This window comes from Phalacrocorax carbo, chromosome 18 (assembly GCF_963921805.1).
Source record: "Phalacrocorax carbo chromosome 18, bPhaCar2.1, whole genome shotgun sequence".
NCBI lineage: Eukaryota > Metazoa > Chordata > Aves > Suliformes > Phalacrocoracidae > Phalacrocorax > Phalacrocorax carbo.
In genome coordinates this window covers 6,488,371-6,515,414 of record NC_087530.1, presented here as the reverse complement: position 1 = coordinate 6,515,414, position 27,044 = coordinate 6,488,371, and the positions used below count along the sequence as shown (strand labels likewise).

At 47.5% G+C, this 27,044-nt stretch overlaps 4 protein-coding genes across 5 annotated transcripts; 2 read left to right on the top strand and 2 right to left on the bottom strand.

Moving 5' to 3' along the window:
• Positions 1 to 619: 619 nt before the first annotated feature.
• LOC104040544 (torsin-1A) lies at positions 620 to 4,208 on the top strand. Its single transcript, XM_064469001.1, has 5 exons — positions 620 to 825; positions 2,000 to 2,268; positions 2,351 to 2,526; positions 3,504 to 3,631; positions 3,763 to 4,208. The coding sequence occupies exons 1-5, from the start codon at positions 639 to 641 to the stop codon at positions 4,005 to 4,007; spliced, it is 1,005 nt and encodes a 334-aa protein (XP_064325071.1). The 5' UTR covers positions 620 to 638; the 3' UTR covers positions 4,008 to 4,208.
• Positions 4,209 to 5,055: 847 nt separating this feature from the next.
• Positions 5,056 to 10,572, top strand: TOR1B (torsin family 1 member B). Its single transcript, XM_064468999.1, has 5 exons — positions 5,056 to 5,279; positions 5,863 to 6,128; positions 7,202 to 7,377; positions 8,284 to 8,411; positions 8,507 to 10,572. The coding sequence occupies exons 1-5, from the start codon at positions 5,099 to 5,101 to the stop codon at positions 8,779 to 8,781; spliced, it is 1,026 nt and encodes a 341-aa protein (XP_064325069.1). The 5' UTR covers positions 5,056 to 5,098; the 3' UTR covers positions 8,782 to 10,572.
• A 1,943-nt stretch (positions 10,573 to 12,515) lies between these two features.
• Positions 12,516 to 17,730, bottom strand: LOC104040207 (torsin-1A). Its single transcript, XM_064468998.1, has 5 exons — positions 17,455 to 17,730; positions 16,930 to 17,195; positions 15,086 to 15,261; positions 14,867 to 14,994; positions 12,516 to 13,902 (listed from the first exon to the last, which is right to left on the bottom strand). Exons 1-5 carry the CDS (start codon positions 17,663 to 17,665, stop codon positions 13,652 to 13,654), a joined length of 1,032 nt encoding a protein of 343 aa, XP_064325068.1. The 5' UTR covers positions 17,666 to 17,730; the 3' UTR covers positions 12,516 to 13,651.
• Positions 17,731 to 18,339: 609 nt separating this feature from the next.
• On the bottom strand, positions 18,340 to 27,034 carry C18H9orf78 (chromosome 18 C9orf78 homolog). 2 transcript variants are annotated; one of them, XM_064468996.1, is made up of 10 exons: positions 26,885 to 27,028; positions 26,553 to 26,737; positions 25,572 to 25,631; positions 24,880 to 24,931; positions 24,605 to 24,675; positions 24,317 to 24,394; positions 20,842 to 21,039; positions 20,576 to 20,712; positions 19,729 to 19,827; positions 18,340 to 19,147 (listed from the first exon to the last, which is right to left on the bottom strand). In XM_064468996.1, the coding sequence occupies exons 1-10, from the start codon at positions 26,960 to 26,962 to the stop codon at positions 19,056 to 19,058; spliced, it is 1,050 nt and encodes a 349-aa protein (XP_064325066.1). In that variant the 5' UTR covers positions 26,963 to 27,028; the 3' UTR covers positions 18,340 to 19,055. The 2 variants fall into 2 exon arrangements, with proteins under 2 accessions (XP_064325066.1, XP_064325067.1); XM_064468997.1 differs by lacking the exon at positions 26,553 to 26,737 and having other exon boundaries at positions 26,880 to 27,034.
• Between the last annotated feature and the right edge of the window lie 10 nt (positions 27,035 to 27,044).

Sequence of the window (27,044 nt, the reverse complement as noted above, 5' to 3'; positions counted from 1 at the left end):
TATCCATATATGGATGTGTGTCACATAAGGACAATCCAAGACTATTTTCTTTGGCCAACTTTCCTTTATTTTCTTCCAAAAGGAAGGTTTCTCCTTGATTAAATGGCCAAGATATCCTGTCCCTAAGCTTAGGTTAAATATTAAAACATCAAAAAATGCTTGATCAAAACAAAAGGAGTCCAGATTCAGAGTCATTAAATATAGACAATACCTCTTCTTTCCAGGGGGAGTTGTTCTCTTACACAGCCACTGCTACGGAAATCTTTGGGCTCTGCAATGCTAGGTGCACAACCCACCCTGAACTAAGCCCAAAACAAGCATTGCTATGTTCCTGGTTTATCACCAGACCAATTAGCACCTTGGTTAAGATGCAATGAGGTTCCAGTCCTGCTCCCCTCAGACCTGGAATTGTTCCGATGAAATTCTCACTCATCCATGTGGTGATACCCTGCTCACAACACCTTCAGTTCTCATGAAGCAGTGTGATAAGTCTGTTAACTCATCAACACCTTCAGCTTACAGGAGGCTTGGCTTCCATTCTCTTGAACAGCCTCAGGCCCCGCACTCCAGGAAGTTGTTCTGAAATTTCTGTTTTGCTTTCTTTTCCTGCTGAGCCAGGCTGACTTTCAGTTCACACCATGAAGCTTCTGAAAGCTGCTGTATTCTTTATTCTTGCGCCCACCTTGACGCCAGCTTTGGACCCTTTCAGCACTTCAGTCTTCATGGGCGGTGCTGCCATCGCTTGGCAGCTCCTCTCCCCTCACTCCTGGCTCAAATGCAGCCTCCTGGAGTGCTGCAATATGAAGGACACACTGAACTTATCAGGTAAGGCAGTAGCAAGGGCACCTTGAGCCAAGTTGTCAGTGGGACCAGCTGATGATCCTTCCCAGGGGTGGTGAGGGTTTCCTTTTTAATGTCAGCCTCCTTTGGGGTGGTTGTGGAAAGATAAGGGTTACCACCCACAGTGGCTTTAGAAGGCAAAGTCTGTACTAATGTAATATTGTTTATCCCACAAGTGGTCATGTACCCTGCTTCTCACAGCAGTACTGGAGCATTTTCTTTGCTGGTGTTTTGGTTTATATTGGCAGAAGCAGGCAAAATTCTGGAGGTGAATTCAAGGCTAATGAAATAATCAGACATCTTAAGACGGACACCCCAGTGGTATCCCACACCCCAGTCAGTGGTTGCCTGTAATACAGGTCAAATGAGAAGCAATTAGTGGTAGGTCTAGATTCAGAACATGCTGCTTCACTTCCCTGAGACGAGGCTGTCAGTCCTCAATAAAAAGGGAAGAAAGGGTTTTTTCACCCTGCCTATGGGAAACTAGTGCATGGTCTGAAAGAGAGCTTACGCAGCCTTTTAACCATAACTTCTGATCCTGCCACCTGGAAATCCCCCTTCCCTTTGTCATGGGATTACAAAATATTGCCTCATTTCAGAGCTGGAATGCAGATTTCAAAAAAATCCTCAACTGTTGGAGACCTGTGTGCCTTCAGGTACTTGCAGTATGTCACTTCCCACCCGCTCCAGATTTGGCTCCTTACAAACAGGCTGTTTACCAGTACTTTAGCCACTGAAACACCAGTTGTGTTACTTTTTTAAGAGAACTTGATATAGCAACAGAAGCACATTCTTCTATAAATGCAAGGTGTGCTAGATGCCACAAAAACAGATCATGAGATTTTAGCACATGCAGCAAACAAGTCTCTGCAAATACCTTAGATCCCATCCCAGGACTTTATAGAAGGCAGTAGCCACAATACCGCTGGGACTCCTGCCTATCTCATACAAACCTCTTGTTTCCCATAAATGCCATCAAGAGTCTGATTCATAAGTCTGCTCCTCAGGTGGATTCTCTGCCGATTCACAAACTTGTCATGGCCAGAGGGCAGCAAACATTTGTTCTCCCTGATGACTATTCAGCTGCAACCATAAAAAAAAACACAAAGGAAGGAATAATATGGCATTTTCTGACTGTTCTCTCCCCTCCTTCCTTCAGCCCTAAAGATGGATTTGGAGAAAAAAGTCTTTGGCCAGCATCTTGCTGTCCAGACAGTTCTGAATGCTCTGAGCAGAAATACATACTCTGAACAGCCCAGGAAGCCTCTGGTGATGTCCTTCCATGGCTGGACTGGAACAGGCAAATCGTTAGTCAGCAGTATCATTGCAGAGAACCTCTATCGGCTTAATATACGAAGAAGGAGGTTTGTGCACCACTTCAGCACAGTGCTGCATTTCCCACACCTTTCACATGTCAATCTCTATAAGGTACTTTCAGCTTTATCTCACTTTCTTCAATTTATCTGCAATTGTGAGTGCAAATCCCAGGTAATTTTGCCTCTTCTTACAGGAGCAGCTGCAGAATTGGATTCGGGGCAATGTCAGTGCCTGTCCAAGGTCCCTTTTTATCTTCTCTGAAATGGACCAGATGCCACATGGCTTGATAGACTCTATCATGCCATTCCTTGGCTATCGTGAAGAGACTGATGGTGTTTATTATGGCAAGGCGATCTTCCTGTTTCTGAAGTAAGGGGAGCCAGAGGCAAAAAGGGAATTACAGTCCCACAGAATCTGCAGAGACAATGGGAGTAACAATTGCTAATAGGTTTGCAGCTGCCTGCAGCATGGCTGAGCAGCTCAAGGTCCCTTGCTGTCTGTCTTTACAGCATGTTATCAATGAACATGCCCAGCCATCGTGTCAGCCAGATCTGAGCTATTCAATGCTATAAACAGAAGTGAGCTCTCCCAGGACTGAAAAGGCTCCCGTTCCTCCAGTGAACGGAATATAGACAAGTGTCTATGGTGGCTTCCAAAAGTACTGGAGCTGCCACTTCCACAGTAGTCAGTAAATATGTTTTCTCCAGCTCTCCAGTTCTCCAGCTCATTTAGACCACTGTTAGGCAGAAGGTTCTTTATAAGTGGGGTGGGACTCCCCTAGGGGGCTCTTCAGATGCAAAGAGGGGGGAACTCACCTATTGAAGGCCACTTGATCTATATCAAGGGAGCACAACTCCTCCAGGTATTATTCCTGGGAAATCCTTTTGCTGAGGGCCATCCCAGCTCTTTTCACATGACACGACTGAAGCAAGCCCTAACCCTAAGCTTTGGGTTGGTGTATCTCTCAACTAGCCTTTACTTTCAAACACACGGCCAACTCCCTATTTCAGCTTGAGGTAGAAATTACCACAGCAAGTAGCAGTTTGTTAGAGAGCCTCTCAGCAACCCCTGGCAGTATGACCAGTCCCCCTGCTCTGCTGCAGTGAAAAATGCAGTAGTTCAAGCCTCTGTGCCAGAGGAGTGCTCATCCCATTAGACATTCTGTCATTTGGGAGACAGTGTGGTCCTTGTCACATCCCATCTCTGGGCAACATCCACGCGTAGGGACATGTCACCTCCACCCCAGTGCAGATTCTCACAGAGTGACTTAAACTACTGCCTAGGTCTGACCAATGAAGATGGCAAAGATACAGCTCTAATGAGCCAGTGAATCTCTTTCCTCACAGCAATGCAGGCGGAGATAAGATAACAAAGATTGCTCTTGATTACTGGAGAAGGCTGAAGAGAAGAGAAGACATTTCTGTGAATAAGCTCCAGTCTGTGCTCTCAGAGGAAATTCTCAGGATGAGAAACAGTGAGTACCTTTGGGTTCAGGTGCAGTCCCAGGACTCCTGATGTCTTCTGCAAAATGATCCATGAAGCGTGCAGCAAACACAGTGGCTTCCGCAGCACTCTGATAGTAAAGCTCCCTATTCTCTTTTCCAGGTGGTTTCTTTCAGAGTCAACTGATCCAGAAGAACCTGATTGATTATTTCGTCCCTTTCCTTCCTCTTGAATGCAAACATGTGAGAGAGTGTGTCCGGGAGGAGCTGCGCGCACAAGGGCATCCTGAGGATGAAGAACTCGTCACCAAGGTTGCCTCAGAAATGATTGACTACCCCAGCGAAGAACGACTGTACTCCAGCAAAGGCTGCAAGACTGTAGCCTCCAGAGTGACTCTGATCATCTAGGCACTACAGGGCCAAATGCCGTGGCTTCTGGTTACAAGACCACAGCAGGTGGAAGAACCAGTAACTCCTTGCCAAAGAAACACTCCTAAGCGGAAGAATTTTGAAGAGGAAAATCTCCCACTTTTCTGGCAAGAGTGTTTGTACCTTAAGTCCTAGCATTGCCCAAATTAATAAAACCTATTAATAAATAAAATTCTTGGTAATAGCATCAGTCTGTTTCATACTGGCTGTCACTTGCGTATCTCACAGAAATCACACAGGAGATCCGCACCACTGTTCCTGCCTTACAGGCATGGAAACCCAAGCACAAAAGAGGAGACTGAGTTTCCCAGATTATCCGTCAGTGTCCGGGTTCAGCAGCCCATCGGCGCGGCACTGCTGCCTCACAGCGATGCGGCTACCCCACCCTGGCAAACCGCTTGCTTTGGAGAATGCTGCGCGCCAGTGCCGCTGATCGGGAAATGAAGAGGCAGAAAAGCCTTCCTTATCACCGTGCCACGTCCCCAGACCATTTCTCCTGCAGGCCATGGGCAGCTCCTCCGCGGTTTGCTTGGTCCAACGCAACCGCCCTCGCTTGGTGCTGTGCTCCCGACTGCCGTGCTGGTGCGTCGGCCCCAGCTGCCGCCAGTGCGGAAAAAGGGAGACGAGGCCTATGTTTATGGCATGGGGTGGTGGGGCGGAGGGGAGGGACGGTGGCAGAGGTTGGGGCCTGGGTCGCTCTGATGGGTGATGTCAGGGATGGGACCTGTGTCACTCTGAGGGGTGACCGCAGGGACGGGCCTGGGTCGCTCTGAGGGGAGTGAGGGCGCCCAGCTTGCCACGGGGCAATGGAGGGGGTGAGGACGCCCCGACCCTCCGCCCTCGCCTCTCCACCTCGCTGCCCACGGCTGCAAATGCCGTCACGCAGCACCCCTAGCGTCATGCCCCCCACTCCCCCGGTACGTCACGGCCCACTGACATCATCAGCAGGGCAGTGAACACCGTCCGTGCCCTTCACAAAGATGGCGGCGGCGGGTACGGGCGGGGCGGGGCGGGAGTTCGCCCGGCCGCAGCCGGAGGCGGGCGGAAGCGGGCCCGGGCGTGGAGCCGCCATGCTGCGGTCGGTCGGGCTGCTCTGGCTGCTGCTGCCGGGGCTGGCGGCGCTGGAGCCGCTCAGCGTGGGCCTGGCCATCGGTGTCGCCTCGGCCCTCACCGGCTACTTGTCCCACCCCAGGTTCTACTGCAACTACGTGGAGTGCTGCCCCAGCGCCGCGAAACGCCTCGACGCCGAGGGTACGGCGGGGGGGTGGCGGGGGTCGCCGGGCCGCGCGGGGCTCTCCAGCCCTGCCCCGGAGCTCGGCCGGTAACCGGTCACCTCCCGGGACAGCCCCCGGTGTGCCAGGCAGTGGCCATGCCCTCCCGAGACCGTGCCTCGCAGTGGCCCAGCCGAGCTCGCCCAGTGCGTGGCCAATAACTGACACCCATCAGTAGCCGAGCCGAGCTCGCCCAGTGCGTGGCCAGTAACTGACACCCATCAGTAGCCGTGCCGAGCTCGCCCGGTGCGTGGCCAGTAACTGACACCCATCAGTAGCCGTGCCGAGCTCGCCCGGTGCGTGGCCAGTAACTGACACCCATCAGTAGCCGTGCCGAGCTCGCCCAGTGCGTGGCCAATAACTGACACCCATCAGTAGCCGAGCCGAGCTTGCCCGGTGCGTGGCTGGTGACCAGCACCTGCATCAGTGGCCACGCCGAGCTCGCCTGGTGTGCGGCTGGTGACCAACACCCATCGGTGGCCACGCTGAGCTCACCCGGTGTGTGGCTGGTGGCCAGCAGCTCTTGGTGGCCGTGTGATGCTGAGCTGTCCGTCTTCCCGCAGCACTGAAGGTGCAGCTGAACGCCAAGCTCTTCGGGCAGCACCTGGCCAAGGATGTGGTGCTGAAGGCAGTGACGGGCTTCAGCAACAACCCGAGTCCCAAGAAGCCGCTGACACTTTCGCTCCATGGCTGGGCCGGCACCGGCAAGAACTTCCTCAGCCAGATCCTGGCGGAGCACGTCCACCCCGCCGGCCTGCGCAGCAAGTTCGTCCATCTCTTCCTGGCCACCCTGCACTTCCCCCACCATGACCAGCTCAGGGTCTACAAGGTGAGGAAGGACACAGTCCAGCTACCCCAACTCCCTGAACCCCCTAGTATGGGGGCTCAGCTGTTTGTGCTGCACAAGTCCCCCAGATACGTGACAACTGGAGGTGTACAGCTGGGTACTTCAAAGTTGGCGCTTGGGAGAGGTGGAGGGGGAAATACATTCAAAAAGTGAAAGCCAAAGGCACCTAAGTGCCAACATATCCTGAGGATCATTGCTTAGTGCTGTCCTCTCACTGATGCCATCTGCTGATTTCTGCAGTCCTTGCTGTTAGGGGAGAATCCCATCGGTAAAACTGCACTTACTGGTTGGCTGGGATGGAGGTAACCTCCCTAGCAGCACCTGCAGCGCCGTGTTTTGCTTCTGTGGCTAAACCAGCGCTGATAACACACCAGTGTTTTGGCTGGTACTGAACAGTGCTCACACAGCCTCAAAACTTGCTTTTTTCGTTTTTTTTTTCCCTGCTCACAGTGGGCAGGCTGGGGTGGGCAAGAGATTGGGAGGGGGCACAGCTGGGACAGCTGCCCTCAGTTGGCCACAGGGATATTCCATAACATATGCTGTCATGCACAGCAATAAAAACTGGGGTAGGAGAAGGAAAAAACGTGGGGGGGGTTGGCTTCCAAGGTGGTTGTTGCTCTAATCCTGGTGATTGCATTCCTTGACAATGCAGAATTCTGATCTTCACACTTTAATGTTTGAAGGTACCCAAAACTGATGTTATGGTAGATTTGGTTTCTGTATGAAAGAGGAGACACTGATTATTTTTCTTTTTCAAGCAAACAAAAAGCAGCTTTCTATTCTCCAAGACCTCCCATCTCAGCCTCATTTTTGTGCCTTATCCATACACTAAGCAGAAAGAATGACAAAGTCTCTCATCTGTGAGCAGGGAAAGAATTCACATTTAAATTCAGTGTCACATGTTAAAAGGATCAGTCACAGTGTTTATTTTCCTCTCTTCAAGAAAAAAGGTATAACCAGTGAAAGGATGTCCCTGGAGCCTGTCACATAGAAATATTTTGCAGTGCAGCCCCAAGAGACCGAGTTTTTCAGTGTTTTTCAACCTCTTGTTCCAGGAACAGCTACAGAACTGGATTCGGGGCAATGTCAGTGCCTGTCCCCGCTCTGTCTTCATTTTTGATGAGATGGACAAAATGCACCCAGGTCTCATCGATGCCATCAAGCCGTTCTTAGACTATTACGAGCAGGTTGATGGGGTGTCCTACACACAAGCCATCTTCATCTTCCTCAGGTCTGTAGCATCTGTTTCAGTCATTTTGAGATACTGAGATAAATCTGTGTTTATGATGATAATGATGTTCCTATGGGGCCTCATTCAAGGAACAGTGAAAGAACCGCTCTGGAGCAAAGACCATCTCTGTAAAGAGAGAGGGGAGCGCTGTGAGCTCTCGCGTGGCCTGTGGCTGTAGTGGAGCAGCGTGCTGAGCCCACGAGCCTGGCCCAGAGCACAGATCATATGAGAGTTCACATTTTGGGGAACGTCTCTGGCATGGGTGCACTTTGTACTGGGTCTGGCTGGGATAGACTTAACTGTCTCCACAGCAGCCTGTTTGTTGCTGTGTTTTGGATTTGTGCCTAAAACAGTTTTGATAACACACCAATGTTTTGCCTCTTTGCTTGCAAAGCCTCAAGGCTTTTTGCTTTTTTCTGTGTTGGAAAGGATGGGAGGGGATGCAGCTGGGACAGCTGACCTGAGCTGGCCAGGGGAGTACTCAATACCATGTAATGTCATGCTCAGCCGAGAAAGAAGGGGGAGTTCAGCTTCCAAGGCGATGGTTCTTTGGAGACTGACCGTGGGGGTGGTGAATTATTTCCTTAGCCTTCCTTGGGTTTTTTTCCTCCTCTTTTCATTACCTATTAAACTGTCTTTATCTTGACCCACCAGTCTCACTTTTGTTCTTCCTATTTTCTCCTTCCATCACGCTGAGGCGGGAGGGAGGGAGCAAGCAGCTGTGTAGGTGCTTGGCTGCTGGCCAGGGTCAACCCACCACACACTGATGGCTATTTAGAGAACTGGAGACTTTGCCTAAATTTTGGCTTATGACATCAAGAAGATTAACAACACGTGTAACTGACTAAAAAAAATTCTGGTTCAGTTGTGTCTGTATTCACTGTACATTTCCTCTATTACGAACAGTAATGCAGGTGGTGACTTAATTAATAAAGCAGCTCTTGACTTCTGGACAAGTGGAAAGCACAGGGAAGAGATTCAGCTGAAAGACCTGGAGCCCATGCTGTCCGTAGGAGTCTTCAACAACAAGAATAGTAAGTCACTTTCCCCAGAAAATGGGAAGTACTTCATAAGACGGGGTTCATCTCTTGACCCTGCCCTGCTTTTTCCTTTCCCCCAACTCCTCCAGGTGGTCTGTGGCACAGCAGCCTCATCGAGAGGAACCTCATTGACTACTTTATTCCCTTCCTGCCCCTGGAGCACAGGCACGTGAAGATGTGCATCAGAGCTGAAATGACAGCCCGTGGCTATGCTGTCGATGAGCAGGTTGTTCAAGCAGTGGCCAATGAGATGACATTCTTCCCAAAAGAGCAGAAAATCTACTCTGATAAAGGCTGCAAGACTGTACAGGCCAAGCTGGATATTCACGAAGATGTGATGAGATACACGAAGGCCAAGGGCTGATTACCCTTCAGTTCCCTAAAGCCCTTTCAGAGCTTTTGGAAATCTGTGTATTTGCACTTCAGCTTTTTTTTACTGTTGTAGAGCATATGGTGAAAATACTGTGTGGGCTTTTTATTGTTTTTTTTTAACCTTAACGTCCCACTATTCATCCCTGAACTAGGTGGTATCCAAATGTTGCCCCCTTTATTTTTCTTTTAACCTACAGAGAATTTCTGAACGACACACAGCACTGGAAACAGCCTCTCCTGCTCTATTCTTCCAAGTGCTAGGATTATTAAATATTTAATTCTTCTTTCCACAAGAACTAGAGCAAAGGAGAATGGAGGAATTCTTCCAGGCAGTCATATTCCCTTCCCTGTACACGATCTTGTTCATGGACAAGTGAAATAAAGGGACATTTGGTGTGTTCAGGACTATGATCATGTCTGCAAGAGTAAATAACTTGATGCACTGCAGTAAGAAGACGGTATGATGGAAAGCTTCCTATCCTTCACAGCGCATTGATGCTGTTGTGGCTTCTACAGACAAGTATCAGCTATTCAGCAACAGAAGAACATGATCAGAGTTTGTCTGAGCTGTGGCATCATATTGCATCTCCTGCTACAGTAATATGGAGAGTCATGATAAGCTCAGGGAAACCAGTTACTAAATAGTAGAGAAAGGGCGTATGTGGGAAGTAACTGCTTGCCCCTCTGCTTCTTTGGCAAAAAAGAAATTGTAAAAGAAAGCTTATATTCTTCTAACTAAGGGGGCTAAGAGGGTTTGTGTGGTAACTCCAGGTCTTCCTAAGAGAGGGACCCACCTGAGAGATTTGACTGTTACAACATACTAGGCCAGTTGTCTGTTCTTAATTGGAAAAATCTCTCATGACAATTTGACTGTTACAGCTTGTCAGGTTAATCTGCACGCGGGGTCCTGGGCCTGAAGTCTGCCGGATCTTTTGTAGTCCTTCCCAATAGCCTAGGAGCAGGTAATGTTGCTCTCACCTTGCTTAGAAGACACTTTTATGGCAGAAGTTATTTTTAATAGTGCATTTTTATACTGAAGTGTAGGCAACAGCAATACAAAGCTCTTCCTAGCGAATCACAGAGAAGGGAGTCTGGTAAATGGGAGCAATTAACCACCCTGTACCTCACTAGATAAGTATGTTTTAGAGTAGCCTTTAACATTAAAGAATGAATGCGTGGAAGGTTGAGGAATGAGTTAGGAAGCTGAGAAAGATGATTTAACCTTCACCCACTTGGTAAGGCTGGGGTTTAAAACTGTTGCAAGCTTTAACTCTTTCATCATCCCTCACTTGTGGCTCAAATACTGTAGTGCAAGACAAGTGCCTATTGCTTTGTTGATTGTAGTGTGTTTTTTAAACTGGTATGAAGGATTGGGCTATTTTTGTGCCACAGCATCTACTCCCTCACTTGTACTTAAACTTACTTTAAGATGCGATCCAAAACTTTTAACACTGTTATGTTAATTCAAATTACAACACAGATCTTAGCATTTGAGTTAAGCTCTAAATTAAAAGTGTCAATTGCCTTTTACAACCCCGCGTGGAATTTGTCAAATGTTGGCAACTGTTCATGTTGATGTAATCTCCAGAGCCAAACGCTAGCTAGTTATTAACCTTGGGACATTGGACTGTTGCTTTTCGTGTATAATGTTTTGCCTGTTAACTGACTTAGGTGTAAATGCTGCGTCCAGTTTCAGTTAGTCCAAATACAAAATACTTTGCAATTTCAAAACACTAAATATTACTACTGTACTGCAGTTAGAATAAATCTCAAGCCACTTTTCTCTCTTGTTTTAGTCATTTTCAGCTGCAGGAGAGTACTAGTTTATGCAGTTTTTAACCAGCTGTGCTGCAGCTTTCTGTTAAGTTCCTTTATTCTTAAAAATGTGTTTATAGCAATAGATAAGCAGATTAAGTAGCCTGTTGATATTGAAACACATGGAGTCATCCAACTGCACAGTAAGGCATTCAGCAGTTAAATACAGCTCAGTAGAAACAAACACCTATGAAAAAGCCTTTTTAGTCTCTGCTTTATAGTTATTAACAGGTATCTCCTACCACACTGCCAGGCACTGCAGGCCAAATAAGCCTCAGGTAGCTTGTCTAACTATTCCTCCTCTCTGTGCTGTATCCAGAAAGCTGTCATTCAAGGCAGCTCTTCACCTTTCCTCTAGTTGGCAAAGGCACCATAGGACTACGGGCTTTCATCGTATCTCTGTGGGCCAGAGCCTCTGCAGCCTCTCTGGCACTGAAAAAAAGCCGGTGTGTAAATAAGGGCCTAATTGAAGTGAGCTACAGCTGTTGGCAACGACTCGCACTCTCTGAACAGTCAGTTCTTCACGCTGTTGTGAGCCATGTGTTGTGCTGTAAGGATGCACAAGGAAACTCATTACAGAGCATACACGGGAAGCGTACACTGTCTTGTTCACCAGGACTTTGCACTACGCCTGCACACACGGCAGCTTGGCTGTTTGGCCCAGGGCATCAGGCAGACGGATCTCTAAGGCCAGGCTGCCTCTTTCTATTAAAAGCAGCACTTAATACATTGCTGTATTTTAACACAGCCTCTAATTTTATGAGCACAGGATGAGATCTTGGAATGTTCCCTGCAGAAGAAGGTTGAATTAAAGGGGCAGTTGCTTGTACTGGACTTTGGTAAGAACAAACAAAATTCAGCCTCAGCAACGGCTCGGCTGCTCTCACCTGGCCAACAGATTGTTTCTTTGGTGAATTAGACCTTTCCCCCCATTTGACATTTTCCTTTAAGTTGTCTGATCTGATTTCAAGTGACATTAAAAAGAATAATCACAAAAGTTACCCAGTCACAGCAAGAAAGAGTGAGGATCTCAGCTTTGAAACCACACAGTCTAAAGGCAAGGAACAGCAACAGGATCAGAAGGATCAAATCTGGCAGTGATTTAAGGCACAGCATTTCCTTCACCCAGATGCAGGAGATGCCCCTAGCCAGGTCTGCTGTTTTCAAGAGCAGGAGTATTGATGTTGCAATGATGTACAAAGTAGAACTAAGAGTGTGTTGCTGGAAGAGCCACTGTACGGCTTGGCTGAGCTCTTTATTTTGAGGAGAAGGTATCAGACAGTAGTAAGAGTTTGTCATTTTCTCATCTGCTTTCTTCCATTAGCCAGTCATTTGCTGTCATCAGGAGGTCAAAGAAACAGGTACCCAAGTTCAAAGTACTCAATTTCCAGTATTTTTCAGCAAATATAATTTGTATATTACACAAATTCAGAACAGAACTGGACAGCTGAAGTCTCACTGGCTCTTTTTCCCCCCCTTGTAGAGAAAATGTCAAGATGCTGCCACTGAAAACATGGGTGGCTTCCATCAGAGCCTGCAGGGTGTTCAGTCAGCGGTGCCACAGTGGGAGGAGATGAGAAGCAGGGTTTTAACTAGTCTCTAGAAGACAAGTTTGTCCTTACGATACTGTTGAGCATGCTTACATCTAGAAAGCCTGCCTCTATAAAAACCATGCAAGCGTAATTAGTACCAACTATCTAGAAGTGCAGTTTCCACTCCAAACTTTGTTTCCCTTTCACGAGGCAGCAGAAAGTCACATCTCCTCATATCTATTCCCCTTTCAACTTGAGAGGGGAAATACTTGTACGCACAGCTGGACGCTGAAGCCAGAAACTCTCAACAAGTAGTACGTTTGTGCAAAATTAACATCAAATCACTCCATGCAAAGAACACCAGAAGGTAGCTAAAAAATATGTTTCCGATGAGAAAAGTTTATTTTGAACAGAAACTGGAGTGAAAAAAAGCCTCTGCAGTGCTTACATTCAGAAATAAGTCTGACACTCTTCACGGTAACTTCAGTTGACACATTTCACATTTTCTTTTTCCAAATGCATTTGGATCTGTCTTCATCCCTGCCTCAGCGGCATACAGCATTGCAAGAAGATGGAAAAGGGGAAACCCTGCAAGCTGGCCCCTGAATTCCACGTACAGTTGAAGACTAGAAACCTCTTTTCCATTTTCTTGGTGTAAAATTTAACCTGACGTGTTTCCCATTAAATTACATCCTTTCTGTGAAGCTGACTCACCAGTCAGCACACTTTTTTCCCTCCTCAGATCACTCCTGGAAGAGCATGCTGTGGGCAAATTTATACATTAAAAAAAACGCAGAGATAGGAACCAACTACACTGATGTGGCAGTTAAGGATTTTAACTCACTTCCTTTTAATATTAAGTCTGCCACCCAAATGCTATTCACACCAAAGAGTTCATATTCTTGGTTTGACATGCAGGAGACCAAATTATACCACTGTTTCGAGAAAGACAATGGTGCTGCATGATGTTGGATAGAATACACTGGATTTTTTTTTTAATTACAGAATCCCCCCCCCTTATCTTTACCAGAGCCAACCTGCTCATGGAGAAGAAACACATATCCTACTTTTAATGCAGTTCTATGAATAGTCACACGCAAGCCCAATGAAGGTTTTCACAGACATAGCAACATTGATTAAAATTCTCAATATTGTCTAGAGATCATCCACAACAAACCAAAATCCAATTAAAATTAGGTCATAGTCTCAGTCCTTCTATACATGCCAACAGTCTGCCAAATGGTTCTGACGATCAATGCACGTTCCAAGAGGAGTCTTTGGCACCGTCAGACACAGACCCCCACATTCACAAATCTGTTTGTTCTTACCTTGACAACACAAGGCTGAAATATTTAGGAGCCATGACTAGTGACCGAATGAGGTACTGCTGCTTATTTACACACCAGTTTAAAAAATGTTTCTTTCTTTAAAAAGTGCTTAAAAATGAAATGTCTCCGGTTGTCCACTTTGTGATTAAGTTAAATTTGCTTCTTTGCAGGTTGTAGCAATAAAGCGTTAGAAGTCATAGTAATAATCCAGCTTTGCATCCACAGTTTTACATCCTTTATCTGAATAAATTCTCTCCTCTCTGGGGAAGTAGGTCATCTCATTAGCTATTCTGGTTAAAATGTCTTCATCCATAGTATAGCCACGTGATTCAATTTCAACCCTCACGCACATTTTCACATGTTTGTATTCCAGAGGCAGGAAGGGAACAAAGTAGTCAATGAGGTTTCTATCAATCAAGGTGCTGTGCCAAAATCCACCTACAAAGGGAAAGAGAAGGGGTTTGTTAATACTCCTCTAGTTAAACACTACCATGGTTGAACAGGAGCAAGAGGCACATCATAGCCCTCTGCTACATACCAGTAGGAATTCACCTGGGTTTTTAGGGCCCTATAACGCACAAGTAACTCTAAATACAAGCCCCTTCTCATGGTACTTTGTGCGTAATATTTTGGACAGACACCTGAATGTGGTCCATTGGAGCTGAATGAATGAATTCTGGCTGGATGCATTTAAGCCAAGCTCCCCAGGTGCTAGTCTCGTACCTTCCCCTCTCACCTAGAGAACAGATTTTCTCTCTCTTATCAGCTCTTCCAGAGCAACTTTCTTGTTCCTTTTTTTTGGAGCTTGCATCTAACCTTTTAAGAAGTACAGTAAGTTTGTTTCCAATGCCTATTTCAGAGCATAATTATGTTAAAATCCCTTTTCACGAGAAGTCCTGTGTGAGGAAACCTTGGAAGCACTGGACAGCAGGGCTGGCACATCAGCTTGTTGCTCCTAAATAGCTGCCTGAAGGCTTTTAACAGATTGAGCAAGACAGGCTAAGCAGGCTGGGGGCCAAGGAAGCAGCTTCCCCATAATAAAACATTTTATTTCTTAAAGATTTTTCAGCTACTGCAATACCTAGCCTTACTGTCAGGATTTCTCTTTTGCTTTCCCTTTAGCCCATTAGTATGTCAATAAATGCACAGCATAGACTTCCCCCAACACATGCAATCCAACAGACAGCAAACATGCTGGTAGCCAAGGTGCACACATAGCTCCTTAACCTTCATTTCATCTCAAGAGCCAACAGTAGGCCCCAAAACTGCATCGTGGCTCCTTGCTAGCTGAAAACTGGAGGCCACATCAAGTAGAAACCATAGCTGCATTTTTACAGCTAAATGCAGCCCACCCCTTTTGTGGAACTTCTACCACCTCAAAAGCAATCAGAGTTTTACTCACTATTTTTGTTATTGAAGACAGACACAGACAGCGCATTTTGGATATCTACGAGCTGTATATCTTCCCTTGTCCTCCCATTTCTCCAGAAATCCAGTGCCACCTCTGTTATCTTTTCAGCTCCTGCATTGCTAAGTAAAGAGAAAACAAAGATTGAAGCTGGAGGTAGTTTTAAAAGGCACTGAGTGTACAGACCAGCAAACCCAAGAAGCTACTTCTTACCTGAGGAATATGAAGATGGCTTGTCGGTAAGACACCCCATCCAGAAACTCATAGTAGTCCAGGAATGGCTTGATGGAGTCAATGAGTCCTGCATGCATTTTATCCATTTCATCAAATATGAAGAGTGATCTAGGACAGATGCTCACATTTCCCCGAATCCATGACTGCAACTGGTCCTGAGTGGCATAAAAATAAAAGCTGCTGAAAGAGTTTGTGTTGAAAAGGCAGAAAACAGCATTTCTGCTTATTGACCTTTGTCCTGAAAGAGTCATTTCAATAGCTTTAGCTTCTTGGCTAAAACATGGTTAAAAGCTGTAAATAAAACTTCAACGAAATCTCACACTGGTTAAAATTTTAAGACACCAAGAGACAGGATGGGCCAAACAGGAAATTTCCTTGTGAGAAAGATATTCCTGTAAACCTAGCAAAAATGAAAATGCACAGTAGAACAAAGGATGGGTACCACCAAGGAACAGCAACACAACGTAAAGCCCTGACAAGTAAGATGATTACTTTTGGCAGCACTTTGGTGTCCTTAGGTGTCAAACCTATGAACAATATTAAATTTGCTACCTGAGCAGCATGAGTGAGAAATTGCACCTGCAGTAACTGGCAGAAGTAGAAACAGAATTCAATTCTCAGCCCTGTGCATTAATCATTCAGAAGTTAAATGAAGACAATTACAAGCCCTTCTTAAAATACAATATTGTTCAGAGGGTCTAATGCTTTATTGTATTTAAAGATTCTCTCACTTAAGAGTTACACTTAAGATCAATAATGAAGTAATTGGGAAAAAAAGGCGTTGCTCTGCTGGCAGATGAATGAGAAGTTACTGTTCTGACCGTTTTCAACGATTCATCATTTTTTTTTATCCACTGTTGACTCGGTCCCTGAACTGCATAGGCAGCACAGGAAGGCAGCATTGGGTGTATTATGGATAAGAAGCAATAGTTCCTCCTACTGCCTTAGGCAGCAAGTTTCCTGAGTGTATTCACCTCTAAACAAAAGCAGAAAAGGATCCATTTTATTTTAAAACAGCTCAGTTGCAAGAAGGGGAAAAAGTAAGTTGTAAAAGAGGAAACAGATTATTTCCTCCATTTAGAAAATAGGTTTGTAGACCAGCCCGTTCCCATTTTTAACAGATACAAACTGAATATAAGCATTCAGTACTACAAAAGACAGCGGTGCTCAAACTCTGTTGGTAAAGTTAACTAGAACAAAAAAAAACCACCAAAACACAGAGAACATGCATCTGAGCTACCGCTCCATGCGATATCCACCTGCCTACAGAACTGCGCTGACACTTTGCAAACTCGCAGAACAGTTCCGAATACATTAATCTGTATCTTTTTGATAACAGAATATTTTGTGATTTTGTTTTACAGCTAGGAAATGGATGCACAGAAGAACTAGATAACCTGCTCAGTGCGCAGTAAAACTGAAAAGTACACCCATGCCTCAGAGAGCAAACTTCAGCTCTAACAGTCATGAACTATTAGGTTTTTTTGAAGTGCCCACCAACACATCACCTAGCCACAGAAACCTGCTGAATCATGCTTATTCTTAAGTCAATCACATTTCTTAAGCAAAGTGTAGAATGGAAATTAACCGTATCATTCTTCCCTAAACTGAGGCTCCAAACACTTGCAATAAACTTTACATTCACAGGAAAACCAGTCCTGATGGATGCTAGGATTTTGCCAGTCCTGTACAGAAGATTCCAAAACTGGCACAGGCTACATTTTACTGCATAAAACAACATCTAAGTTTCTAGTACCAATCGTGCCGTAACATTTATAATTCAATACAGCAGCACCGCCACGTGTTCCACAGCACACTCTTACCTTGTAGAGATTGATGCTGTGAGAGTGAGGAAAGTGCAAAGTTGCCACGAACTGATGGACATATTTACTCTGCAGACCTCTTTTATAAATACTTTCAGCGACTATCTTACTGACAAAGTTTTTGCCTGTTCCAGTCCACCCGTGCAAGGAAAGGGCGAGAGGCTTTTTGGCGTTGGTGTTGCTTAAGAAGCCCTTCACGGCCTTTACAACCACCTTGCTCACCAGGTGCTGCCCAAACAGCTTCTTGTCCAAATTCTCCTGCAGAGCTGGATGGAGAGACCACACCGTCACCAGAGCGGAGGGAGGCGGGCGCGCGGTCCCGCCGCTTCCTACCTCCTTCGAGGAGGGTCCCGCACCCGCCCCGCCGTGAGGGCGGCCAGCCCCGGGCCAGGGGCAAACGCCCGGCGGCCCACGCAGGCCTCACGGGAGGCCCCACAGGCCCTGCCCGGCTCCCGGGGCCTCCGCACCCCGCAACGCCCTCCTGCCACTCCCGCGATGTCCCCTCATCCCGCCCCGGCCCCGCACCGGCGGCGGCGCGCTGGTCGTGCCGCTGGAGACAGCACTCCCTGAAGTAGCAGTAGAGCCGCGGGTAGGAGATGAAGCCGGTAAGAGCCGAAGCGGCGGCGCCCGCGATGGCCAACCCCAGGCTGATAGGCTCCACGGCGCTCGCTGGCCTGAGGAGCGGCAGCAGCGCCAGCCCCAGGGCCGCCCGCAGCGCGCCCCGCCGCAGCTTCATGGCCCGCCCGGCGCCGCCGCTCCGCCGCCGCTTCCGTCCCGCAACGCCGCTTCCGCCACCACCATCTTGGGTGCGGGCAGGGGCGGGGCTGGCGCTGAGGGCGGCCGCCATGTTGGATGGACACCCGCGGGGCCGCGGTAATCACTTAGCTAAATGGCGGCCTCGTGTGGTAAGCTTGATTAAATACCGCGCTCCCGCTCCGACCTTAGGCTAGCGGTGCCGTGTTCGCAGGTATTCAAGGCAGGTGCTACCCCAGACCTGCACGGGGGCACAAGCTCAGAGACAAACTCGCACATTTACCTGGCCCAGAGACATTTCCCCTTTTCTGAAAGAAAAAAAATAACTGCAAAATCTGGGCCTATCCCCCACCCCTCCCTGGAGTTTCCACTCCTGAGTGATGGGACATGGACATTTGCACAGCCACTGGACACGCTGGCCATCATTACCACCAGCACCTGGAAACTATTGGCATGTATCCCAGAAGGAAAAATGTAATTTACCATCACTTAAAAACACTTTTATTGTTGTCAAGTTCTACATCTTGGCTTCAAGTTCCCACACATCCCCTGGGAAGATGTGGCTGACACCAGCTGCAGGGCCTCTGTCTTCTTCACCAGCTGCCATATCAACCCTGTGCCAAGAGCTGAAAATGATATTTTCCTCCAATTCAGCAATTACAAACTGATCCAGTTTTATTCTTCACAGCTAAAATAAAATGCAGTGAACTGCTACAGTAATAAACTCACAGCAGGAAAAAGATACAAACCAACATGGCACATGATATAAAATCCCTGGTGCTGCAAGTCTGCTGTCGTTTCTTGCACTGACAACAGACCCAGCGAGGCAGCACCAGGCACAGCCAACACTGGTTTCTCCCGGAGCACCTGCAAGCCAGGCTGAGGAGCAGTGGCTCTGGACATACCACTGCAGCATCTCAGCCTTACACCCTCTGCACAGCAAAGGCCCTTGGGAACAAACAAGAAGTCTCTTACAAAGTTACATTCAAGCAGACCAGCTTTAAACCTTCCCTTTGTATTTACAAGGCAAACAGCACTGCTGCTTTTAAAAGATCTCTTTTTTCAAATTTTTTAGGAGGGTGGAAGAATCTGTAAAAGCAAGTTTGTTTCTTCACTAAAAAAATGCCAACCATGAAAGCTCGTGTTCTTATAAAACAAGTTTTATAACTGAAAATAAGTTATATACAAGATTTTACCAACCAAAGAGTTCACAATCACCTGCAAACTGATTCACTACAAGATCACAAGTAAAGCTTTGTAGGTAACACCAGCATTGCGAAGGCAGTGACTCTCCTCAACTCCGTTTCAGGTCATTGACACAAAATCCTTTATTAGCGGAAAATAAGAACTGCGCAGGCTTCGGTCCATGTTCATCAGTATCGCCTATTCATCTTCTTGAATTTCTCATAGTGATAATCATCTGTTGCTTTTTCATTGAGTGGACGTTTGCGACTTGGAGGAGACCCTTCAAAAGTAAGAGAAGGAAATATTATTTCCCTGTCCTTTCACAGGAGACATCTCCTTAATGCCACCACTTCCCTTATATAGCTCCTTGCTATGTGAAAGGTTATCGCTTCAGCTATCAATGCTCCCCAACCTTGCACCCCCTTGCTGTTCCAGCTTTCATCAAACAGCTGTCAGCCAGCTTTGCCACCCCACCCTTGGGCATCTCTAAAGAGATTCTCCATCCAGAGGGCTTCATGTGTGACCTAGTAGTGGTACATCAAGTGCAATAGCCTCTCATGGACTTAGATTGCTCCGTTTCCCCACTCAGGGCACCCGGAGAAGAGAAGATAAGAAGAGCTAGGTCATTTTGCAGACGTTCAAAACCTGCCTGGTGCGGTCCTGTGCACTCATCTCTAGGGGTACCTGCTCAAGCAGGGGGGTTGGACAAGATGATCTCCAGAGGTCCCTTCCAACCTCTACCATTCTGTGATTCTGTGATTTCTCTGTGCAAGACCCCTGAAGAGTTTCAGTCTCCAAGCTGTAACCTTCAATCTTCAGGCCACAAGAGTCTCCTTATGACATTTCAGATTAGGAACTTACGCTCAGGTTCTGGCCTCTCCGTATCCCCCACTCTCAGTGGACGGGGCTTTGGCTCTTCTTTGTTCCTTCGCACTGGTGCATTTAGCTCCTCATGATAAACTGAAAGAAGGAAATCATCAGACAAGGACTACTATCTGGAGTAGCGTTATTCAGACAGATGCATTTCTATGGCATTTGTTACAACTGATCTTTAGCAGAAACAACAGAACCTCAGAAAAAGCATTCTTGTAATTGGTTTCTATGGATAATTAATACACACAAGATGGGAGACAGCAAGTTTCAGTAGCACTATTTCATCAGAAGTGGCCTAAAGACTCTTCATTTCCTTCAGAACACACAAATCTGACTCCACATCACCCCTGTAAGCATGGTTAGACACAGCAGAAGGCTGCCTTTCCTCCAGATGGCTGTGGTATGACAGGCTCTCCCGGAAATTAATTCCCATCTCCTGTCTGGTAAGATCTGTGTTTGCTTGACCACCTGTCTGCTTTGGCAGCCTACAAAATGGACTCTCTCAATTATAAACCATCATTTATAATCGCAGACAAGGCAAGCATTTCCAGCACACGCTCAACACACAACTTAAACTCTTGAAATTTATGAGGCAGTGTCAGCTGGGAGTTTAAGAGCAGAAAGTCAAGCCATGAGTAATACACCCCTGTCCTTGCTGACGGATAGAAGACCAAGCCAGATGGGGTCTATATTAGCATCCAGAAAAAGGAATCAGACAGCTGCTTGTGCTGATACACGAACTAATTTCTCCTGCTTCAGACTCTGTCCCAGCTAGTGCTTTTCTTCAGCAGAGGAGAGGGCCACACCTCGGTCAGGAGAGCTATGTGAGACTTACATCTGTTGTGCTGGACGTAATTAACAGCCATGTTGGTGGGAACAAAGGAAGTTTCGCTGTCTTTCTTTTTGTTCTGCTGCTCTGCCAGCAGCTTGGCCTTGGCCTCTTCAGTTGAGATGATGTTTTTTATTTTTGCGCTAGGAAAGAAAAACACCCAAAGAAAAAAACATTCATATTTTTAAAAGGGTATTAGGCATAGAAGTGCTAAGAGGATGGATTTTGGGGATAGTCATAGGCTGTAACCAACAGATCTGTGAACCACATACTCGATTCCTAGATCCACTTCAGGAATGCCACTCAGCATCTGGTTGGACAGCATCTCCTCAGTCTTCTTGGCGGAGGAGACACGGATGTTCTCTGGCAGCTCGTACAGAGAGTCCTCGGCATTCTTAAGCTTCACCTTCTGCTCCTCGTTCTCCACAATTCCCTTTCTCTTCTTCAGCTCAGTCTCAATGTACTTCATCCTAAACAGCAGCACACGAGGGACCCACAGTATTTAGTTGTTTTCTGTACTCTGTCCCAGCACTGCTGAGCACAGCTGCATCACTATCTCGATAGCTAGGAGAGAGGAAAGAATAACCTCTCCAAAACAACTCAGCTAACATCAACTGTAAGACGCAATTGTCTGAGAAACAATCAGATCCTCCAAGCTCTTTCACAACCATCAGGGAAAGCTCCCCTTGTATTTAATGCCAAGCTAGCTGGCTGGCACCTGGGTTCTAGATTTTAGAAGAGCAAGCTTCAGCTTGCTCAGAGCACAGTTGGGATGGATTCCAGGGAATGCTTCCATGGAAGATAAAGGAGCTAGTGAATGCTGGGAGTTCTTCAAGAACTCTCTCTTGGAAGCACAAAACCAGTTTACCCCCTCTAAAGGAAAGGGAAGTAAGCGGAGCAAGAGGCCCCCCTGGCTCAACCATGAGCTCCTGGGTCTACTTAAATCCAAAAGAGAACAATACCAGAGATGGAGAAGTGGAGAATTATCCACTGAGAGCTACAAGGGCATCGCCAGAGTGTGCAGAGATGCAGCTGTGAAAAGCAAAAGCCCAGCTTGAATTGAAACTGGCTGTACATGTCAAAAATAAAAAGAAAAGGTTCTTCAGGTATGTCAATCACAAGCAGAAACAGAAGGAAAAACACAGGCCCACTGTTAAACAAAAAAGGAGAGTCAGTCACCAAAGACGCTGAAAAGGCAGAGGTTCTCAACACTTTCTTCACCTTTGTCTTTACCAACACTGTTGGGTCCCAGGCTTTGGGAACAAAATTCCTGGTCATTCCAAACATAGACCCACCATCAGTGAAGGAAGAGTTAGAACGTGAATTATTACAGGAGCTTGACCCCTACAAATCGATGGGCCCTGACGCCACTGTAAGGGACGAGAAACTTGTCTGAACATTGTTGGCAGGACAGTTTAACTACCGAAGCCTCATCACCATGGCAACTGAGCAGGGCAGTTTAATCACCAGGGCAGCCCAGTCAGTTCTAACCTACAGGAATGTGTGCGTCCTGTTGTCTCGGAGCATGTCCTCTGCGCATGTGCCGGCCCAGGGTCGACTGACAACATATGGGCGGTGAGGGGGGCCCAGACCCTCCAGAACTTTTGAGCACCCTCTAGTGACGGTACTGGGCATGCGCCCCACCACCGAGCGGGAGGCGTGGGTACGCAGAACAGTTACTGACCATGCAAGAGGACAACACTGTTAAAAGGGGAAACCAGCGGAGGTCACGAGGAGTGTTCTGGAATATTCGCTGTACCATATTTGAAGATACACAGATTCACGATGGTAGCTGTCACAACTCTCTTTCCCTTTCTCATTTTTTCTCTCTTTCTCTCCCTTGCTCTTGCGTACTTGCTGTTGGCCAAATAAAGTGACTTGGCACTTGACTCCATTTTAACTCTTAATTCTGTTTCCAAGAATGCAAAAGGAACCTAGTCACAATAAAACATTTGAGTTAATCAGAAGTTAAGCCCAGCTGCCCCCAACCACCCAGAATTATCTGAGGTTGGTTGGAAAGCAAGGGGGTTTAACCTCTGCCAAACTGTTCAACCCAACAGTGGATCATGACAGCCATCTACCCGAGGGTGTTGACAGAGCTGGCTGACATCATTGCGAGGCCACTCTCCATAATCTTTGAGAAGTTTTGGAGAACAGGGGATGTCCCAGAGGACTGGAGGAAGGCAAATGTTACCCCTATCTACAAGAAGGGCGTGAGGGAGGATCTGCGTAACTATAGGCCCATCAGTCTTACTTCAATCCCTGGGAAAGTTATGGAACGAATCCTCCTGGGGGCCAACACAAGTCAAATGAAGTACGTGATTGGGAAAAGCCAACGTGGCTTCACTAAGGGCAGATCATGCTTGACAAACCTGGTGGCCTTCTACGACAAAGTGACTTGCCGGGTTGGCATGGGGCGGGCAGTGGACACTGCCTATCTGGACTTCTCCAAGGCTTTTGATACTGCCCCCCCCGGCCTGTTCCTGGAGAAATTGATGCGTTATGGCCTGGACAAGTGGTCTGTGCAGCGGGCGGGGAATTGGCTCACGGGCTGCACCCAAAGGGTGGTGGTAAATAGCTCTTCTTCAAACTGGTGACCTGTCGCAAGTGGGGTCCCCCAGGGATCAATATTGGGCCCAATGTTATTCAACATCTTCATAAATGATCTGGATAACAGGATCAAGTGTAGCCTGATGAAGTTTGCAGATGACACCAAATTGAGTGGGGAAGTAGACACTCCAGAAGGGAGAGCTGCTCTGCAGGGAGATCTGGATAGGCTGGAAGAGTGGGCTAACAAGAACCTTATGAAGTTCAACAAGGACAAGTGTAAGGTCTTGCACCTGGGAAAACATAATCCGGGAATGCAGCACAGACTGGGATGCACCTGGCTGGAGAGCAGCTCTGTGGAAAGGGACCTGGGGGTCCTGGTGGACAGAAAGCTCAACATGAACGAACAGTGTGCTGCTGCAGCCAAGAAGGCCAACAGGATGCTGGGTTGCATCAAAAAGGACATCGCCAGCAGAGATAAAGAAGTCGTCATCCTGCTCTACTCAGCGCTTATCAGGCCACACCTGGAGCACTGTGTGCAGTTCTGGACCCTGCTATACAGAAAAGATGTGGAGAGGCTGGAAGGGGCCCACAGAAGGGCCACCAAGATGATCAAAGGACTGGGAAGCTGCCATACGAGGATAGGCTGGGACAGCTGGGTTTGTTCAGCCTTGAGAAAAGGAGGCTCAGAGGGGATCTCATCACCGTGCACCAGTACTTAAGGGGTAGTTACAAAGAAGATGGAGACTCCCTTTTCACAAGGAGTTACATGGAGGGGACAAGGGGGAATGGACACAAGTTGCTCTTGGGGAGATTCCAATTGGACACAAGAGGGAAATTTTTCACAGTGAGGACAGTCACCATTGGAATAATCTCCCCAGGGAAGGGGTTGACTCGGCCACATTGGACACCTTCAAGAGTCTGGACAGGGTGCTGGGCCATCTTGTCTAGGCTGCGCTCCTCCTAGAAAGGTTGGTCTAGATGATCCCTGAGGTCCCTTCCAACCTGGGATTCTGTGACTTTTGTCCATGAAAAAGCCTTCTCAAGCCTGGCAGCCAGAAGGTGAAACGGCAAGTGAAAGTTTCAGTGAGAACTGGGAAAACCTTCTGGGACTACTCAGAATCCAAGACAGAAAAAAATAAATTGTGAGGGGACGCTCAACCCCGAGCTCAGCATCCCACACAATGCAGCGCAACTTACATGTCAGCATCTTCATCCCGCCTGTTGGTTTCAGCTGAGAAGGAAGTTCCCAAGTTTAGATCTTCTTCTTCATTAATCCTAGATGGAAACCACATGTTTACAGGTGGTTTTTTTGGGGGGGGGGATGTTTTGTTTTTAAAAAACTAACTTGACAATTTAGGGTAACAGTAACTGGTCAAACTGTTTGATGTTAAACTCTTCAAAGCAACACAACATCTGGTTCCTTCATTACTAGCTGTCACCTAACACTAGTCCAGGGAGAGATCTTAAGAGCTCATACGCACCCACCTGTCCTTGCCTCTTTCTTTCAGCTTCTTCATGTCCACCATTCCCCCAGATTTTATCTTAAATGGGTCATCCTGTAAAATAAGAAATAATGAGAAAACCTGAAGCTTTCCTCTAGTTTAATGCTAGTCTGGATAAAACCACAGGAAACATTTAAGTATTGAGCAGTGACATCAGTCCTCCCCCAGGCCAGACTCCTGCAGTGATCGGCTGGACCACGCTGATGTTTTCACATCATTACATCTTAGCGCTGAGGTGTGGAAGCGTTTAGCACTTACCACAAGTGTTGCTTCCTCTTGCAACTTCTCTCCCACAAGCAGAGCTACAGCGCTAATAAAGCAGGTAAAAAAAAAGTAAATTAAATTCAGTGAAAGGAAATGTATTACCGATAATACTGCATTTCTTTGTCCTCCTCTAAATCCAGCAGATGATCTCATACACTGTATTAACACTAAATTGTCAATCTTCCTAATCCCTCCACCTGGATAGAGGAACTATTACTGGTTTGGGGAGACGAGAAGTTAAGGCAGATTCCAGTGCCTTACAGCAAGTCACCAAAACAAGGAACACAGTTCATTGCTGGTGCACATTTCAACTCGCTCATCAGCAGCGCTAGATGAGAGGGGAGTTATGATGGAGGAGGTGTGAAAGTGTCCAATTTAACCCATGTGCACAGGACGAAAGTACTTTGGTGAAAATACATTTCACGGTACATCCCAATCTTCATCTTTTTCTTCATGGCTGGGACACAGAGCAGACTTTGCACACCCTACAGACGCTGTGGGCCCATACCAAACCCCCCGCTTTTCCACCCTCATGTGGAAACTCCTCTATCACGAACATGGTTTGGGCACTATCTGACACGTAACGTTTCTACTGAAAGGAGGCACATGACAAGAGAGAAATTTGCTGTTACATGACACCGTCGGACGAAACACATCCGTGCACATCTGGGTGTTACGTCCCTTACCTCACCCCATTGGGACGCTTTCTGAGGCTCTGAACTTCTTTGGCTTCCTCAACTTTTAACCTGAAGAAAAAACATTTGACTTAATACTTGATGCTTTGGTTTTAATTAATTAACCTGATTTGGTTTTCTGCAGTTAACACTGCATCTCATAGACAGACTTTGCCTTAAACTTCTGTGTATTGGCATCCACTTTTATGATTACAGATTAGGTAAATATTTTCTGTTTTACCTTATTTAAGCAATTCCATTTATTTAAGCTATCAGAAAAAAATCGCGTGGCACCTGCTGGATATGTCCCTTCGGCATGTCCTCCCTCCGTTGAGGAGAGAAGCACTCAAATGTTGAAAGGCTTTAATAAGAACCAATACAGGAAGAATGAGCCAAAGATCGCTGGTTTTAGCCCATTAAGATCCCCAGACAACATTCTCTACGCAGTAAAAAAGGGTCACCAAGGAGGACGAGGTAATGCGGGTGCCTTTACTCCCTCATCAACTGACACTAGCTAATAAAATAACACGGTCACTTCTCAGGAGAAGGGGGAACTAACAAAGCACTCGATTTACAGCAAAATTAGCAGCAGCTCTCAAGCTCTCAAGCTGAATGGTTGTCAAGGTACGTCAGTGCATGAGGGACTCAGAAGATGGTAAATTTAAACATCGAGCCTCTATATATAGACTGACACACATTCTTCAATTCTTTGGATGTTTGGCCTTTTCCTAATTATGCATGTCTTTCAATATCTGCGACGAACCACCCATCATGAAGTATTTTTCTGCGATAAAACAGTAACGGGAGAGATCTTGCTTGCAACGCAGGGATCTGAAAACAAACCGGGCCGTCTGCGAGTGCCAGCGTCCGAAAGGCAGACGCGGGAGCGAAGCAAACGTTAGAGACCGCGCGCCGCGGGCCGGGCCGGGGGGGCCCGGGACAGACGCCCCCCTCCCGGTCCGGACCCCCCCCGCCCCCGGCCCGGCCCCCTACCCGGCTGGCGACCCCCCCATCGCGGCGGAGAGCGAGCTCCGCTCGGGCGCCTGCGACGGGACGCGAGGTAACGACGGTAAGACGTCACAACGGGAGACAACGTAACGCGGCAACGCGACGGCGGGGTGTGACGCGACGAAGCCGTAATACAGCGGTGGGACGTGACGAAGCGATGTGACGCCATGCTGTAACGCGACAGCGGTATGTGGCGATAGAACGACACGATGGCGTGACGCGATCGGACACGACGCCGCCGGAGTAACGCGGGGTCCCGTCCCCGCCCGCCCCGGTGGGCCCAGCCGGGCTCTCCGCCGCCCCCCCACCCACCTGACCTCCTCGGCGACCTGCTCGTCCTCCTCCTCCTCCTCGGAGTCCTCCCTCCGCCGGCGGAAGGACTTCTTGGCCGGCATGGCGCCGCTTGCAGCGCTCCGCCGCGGCCGCCACCTTCCCCCGTTCCCCTCCCCAACTCCGCCCCGGGCGCGTCGCGCGGCG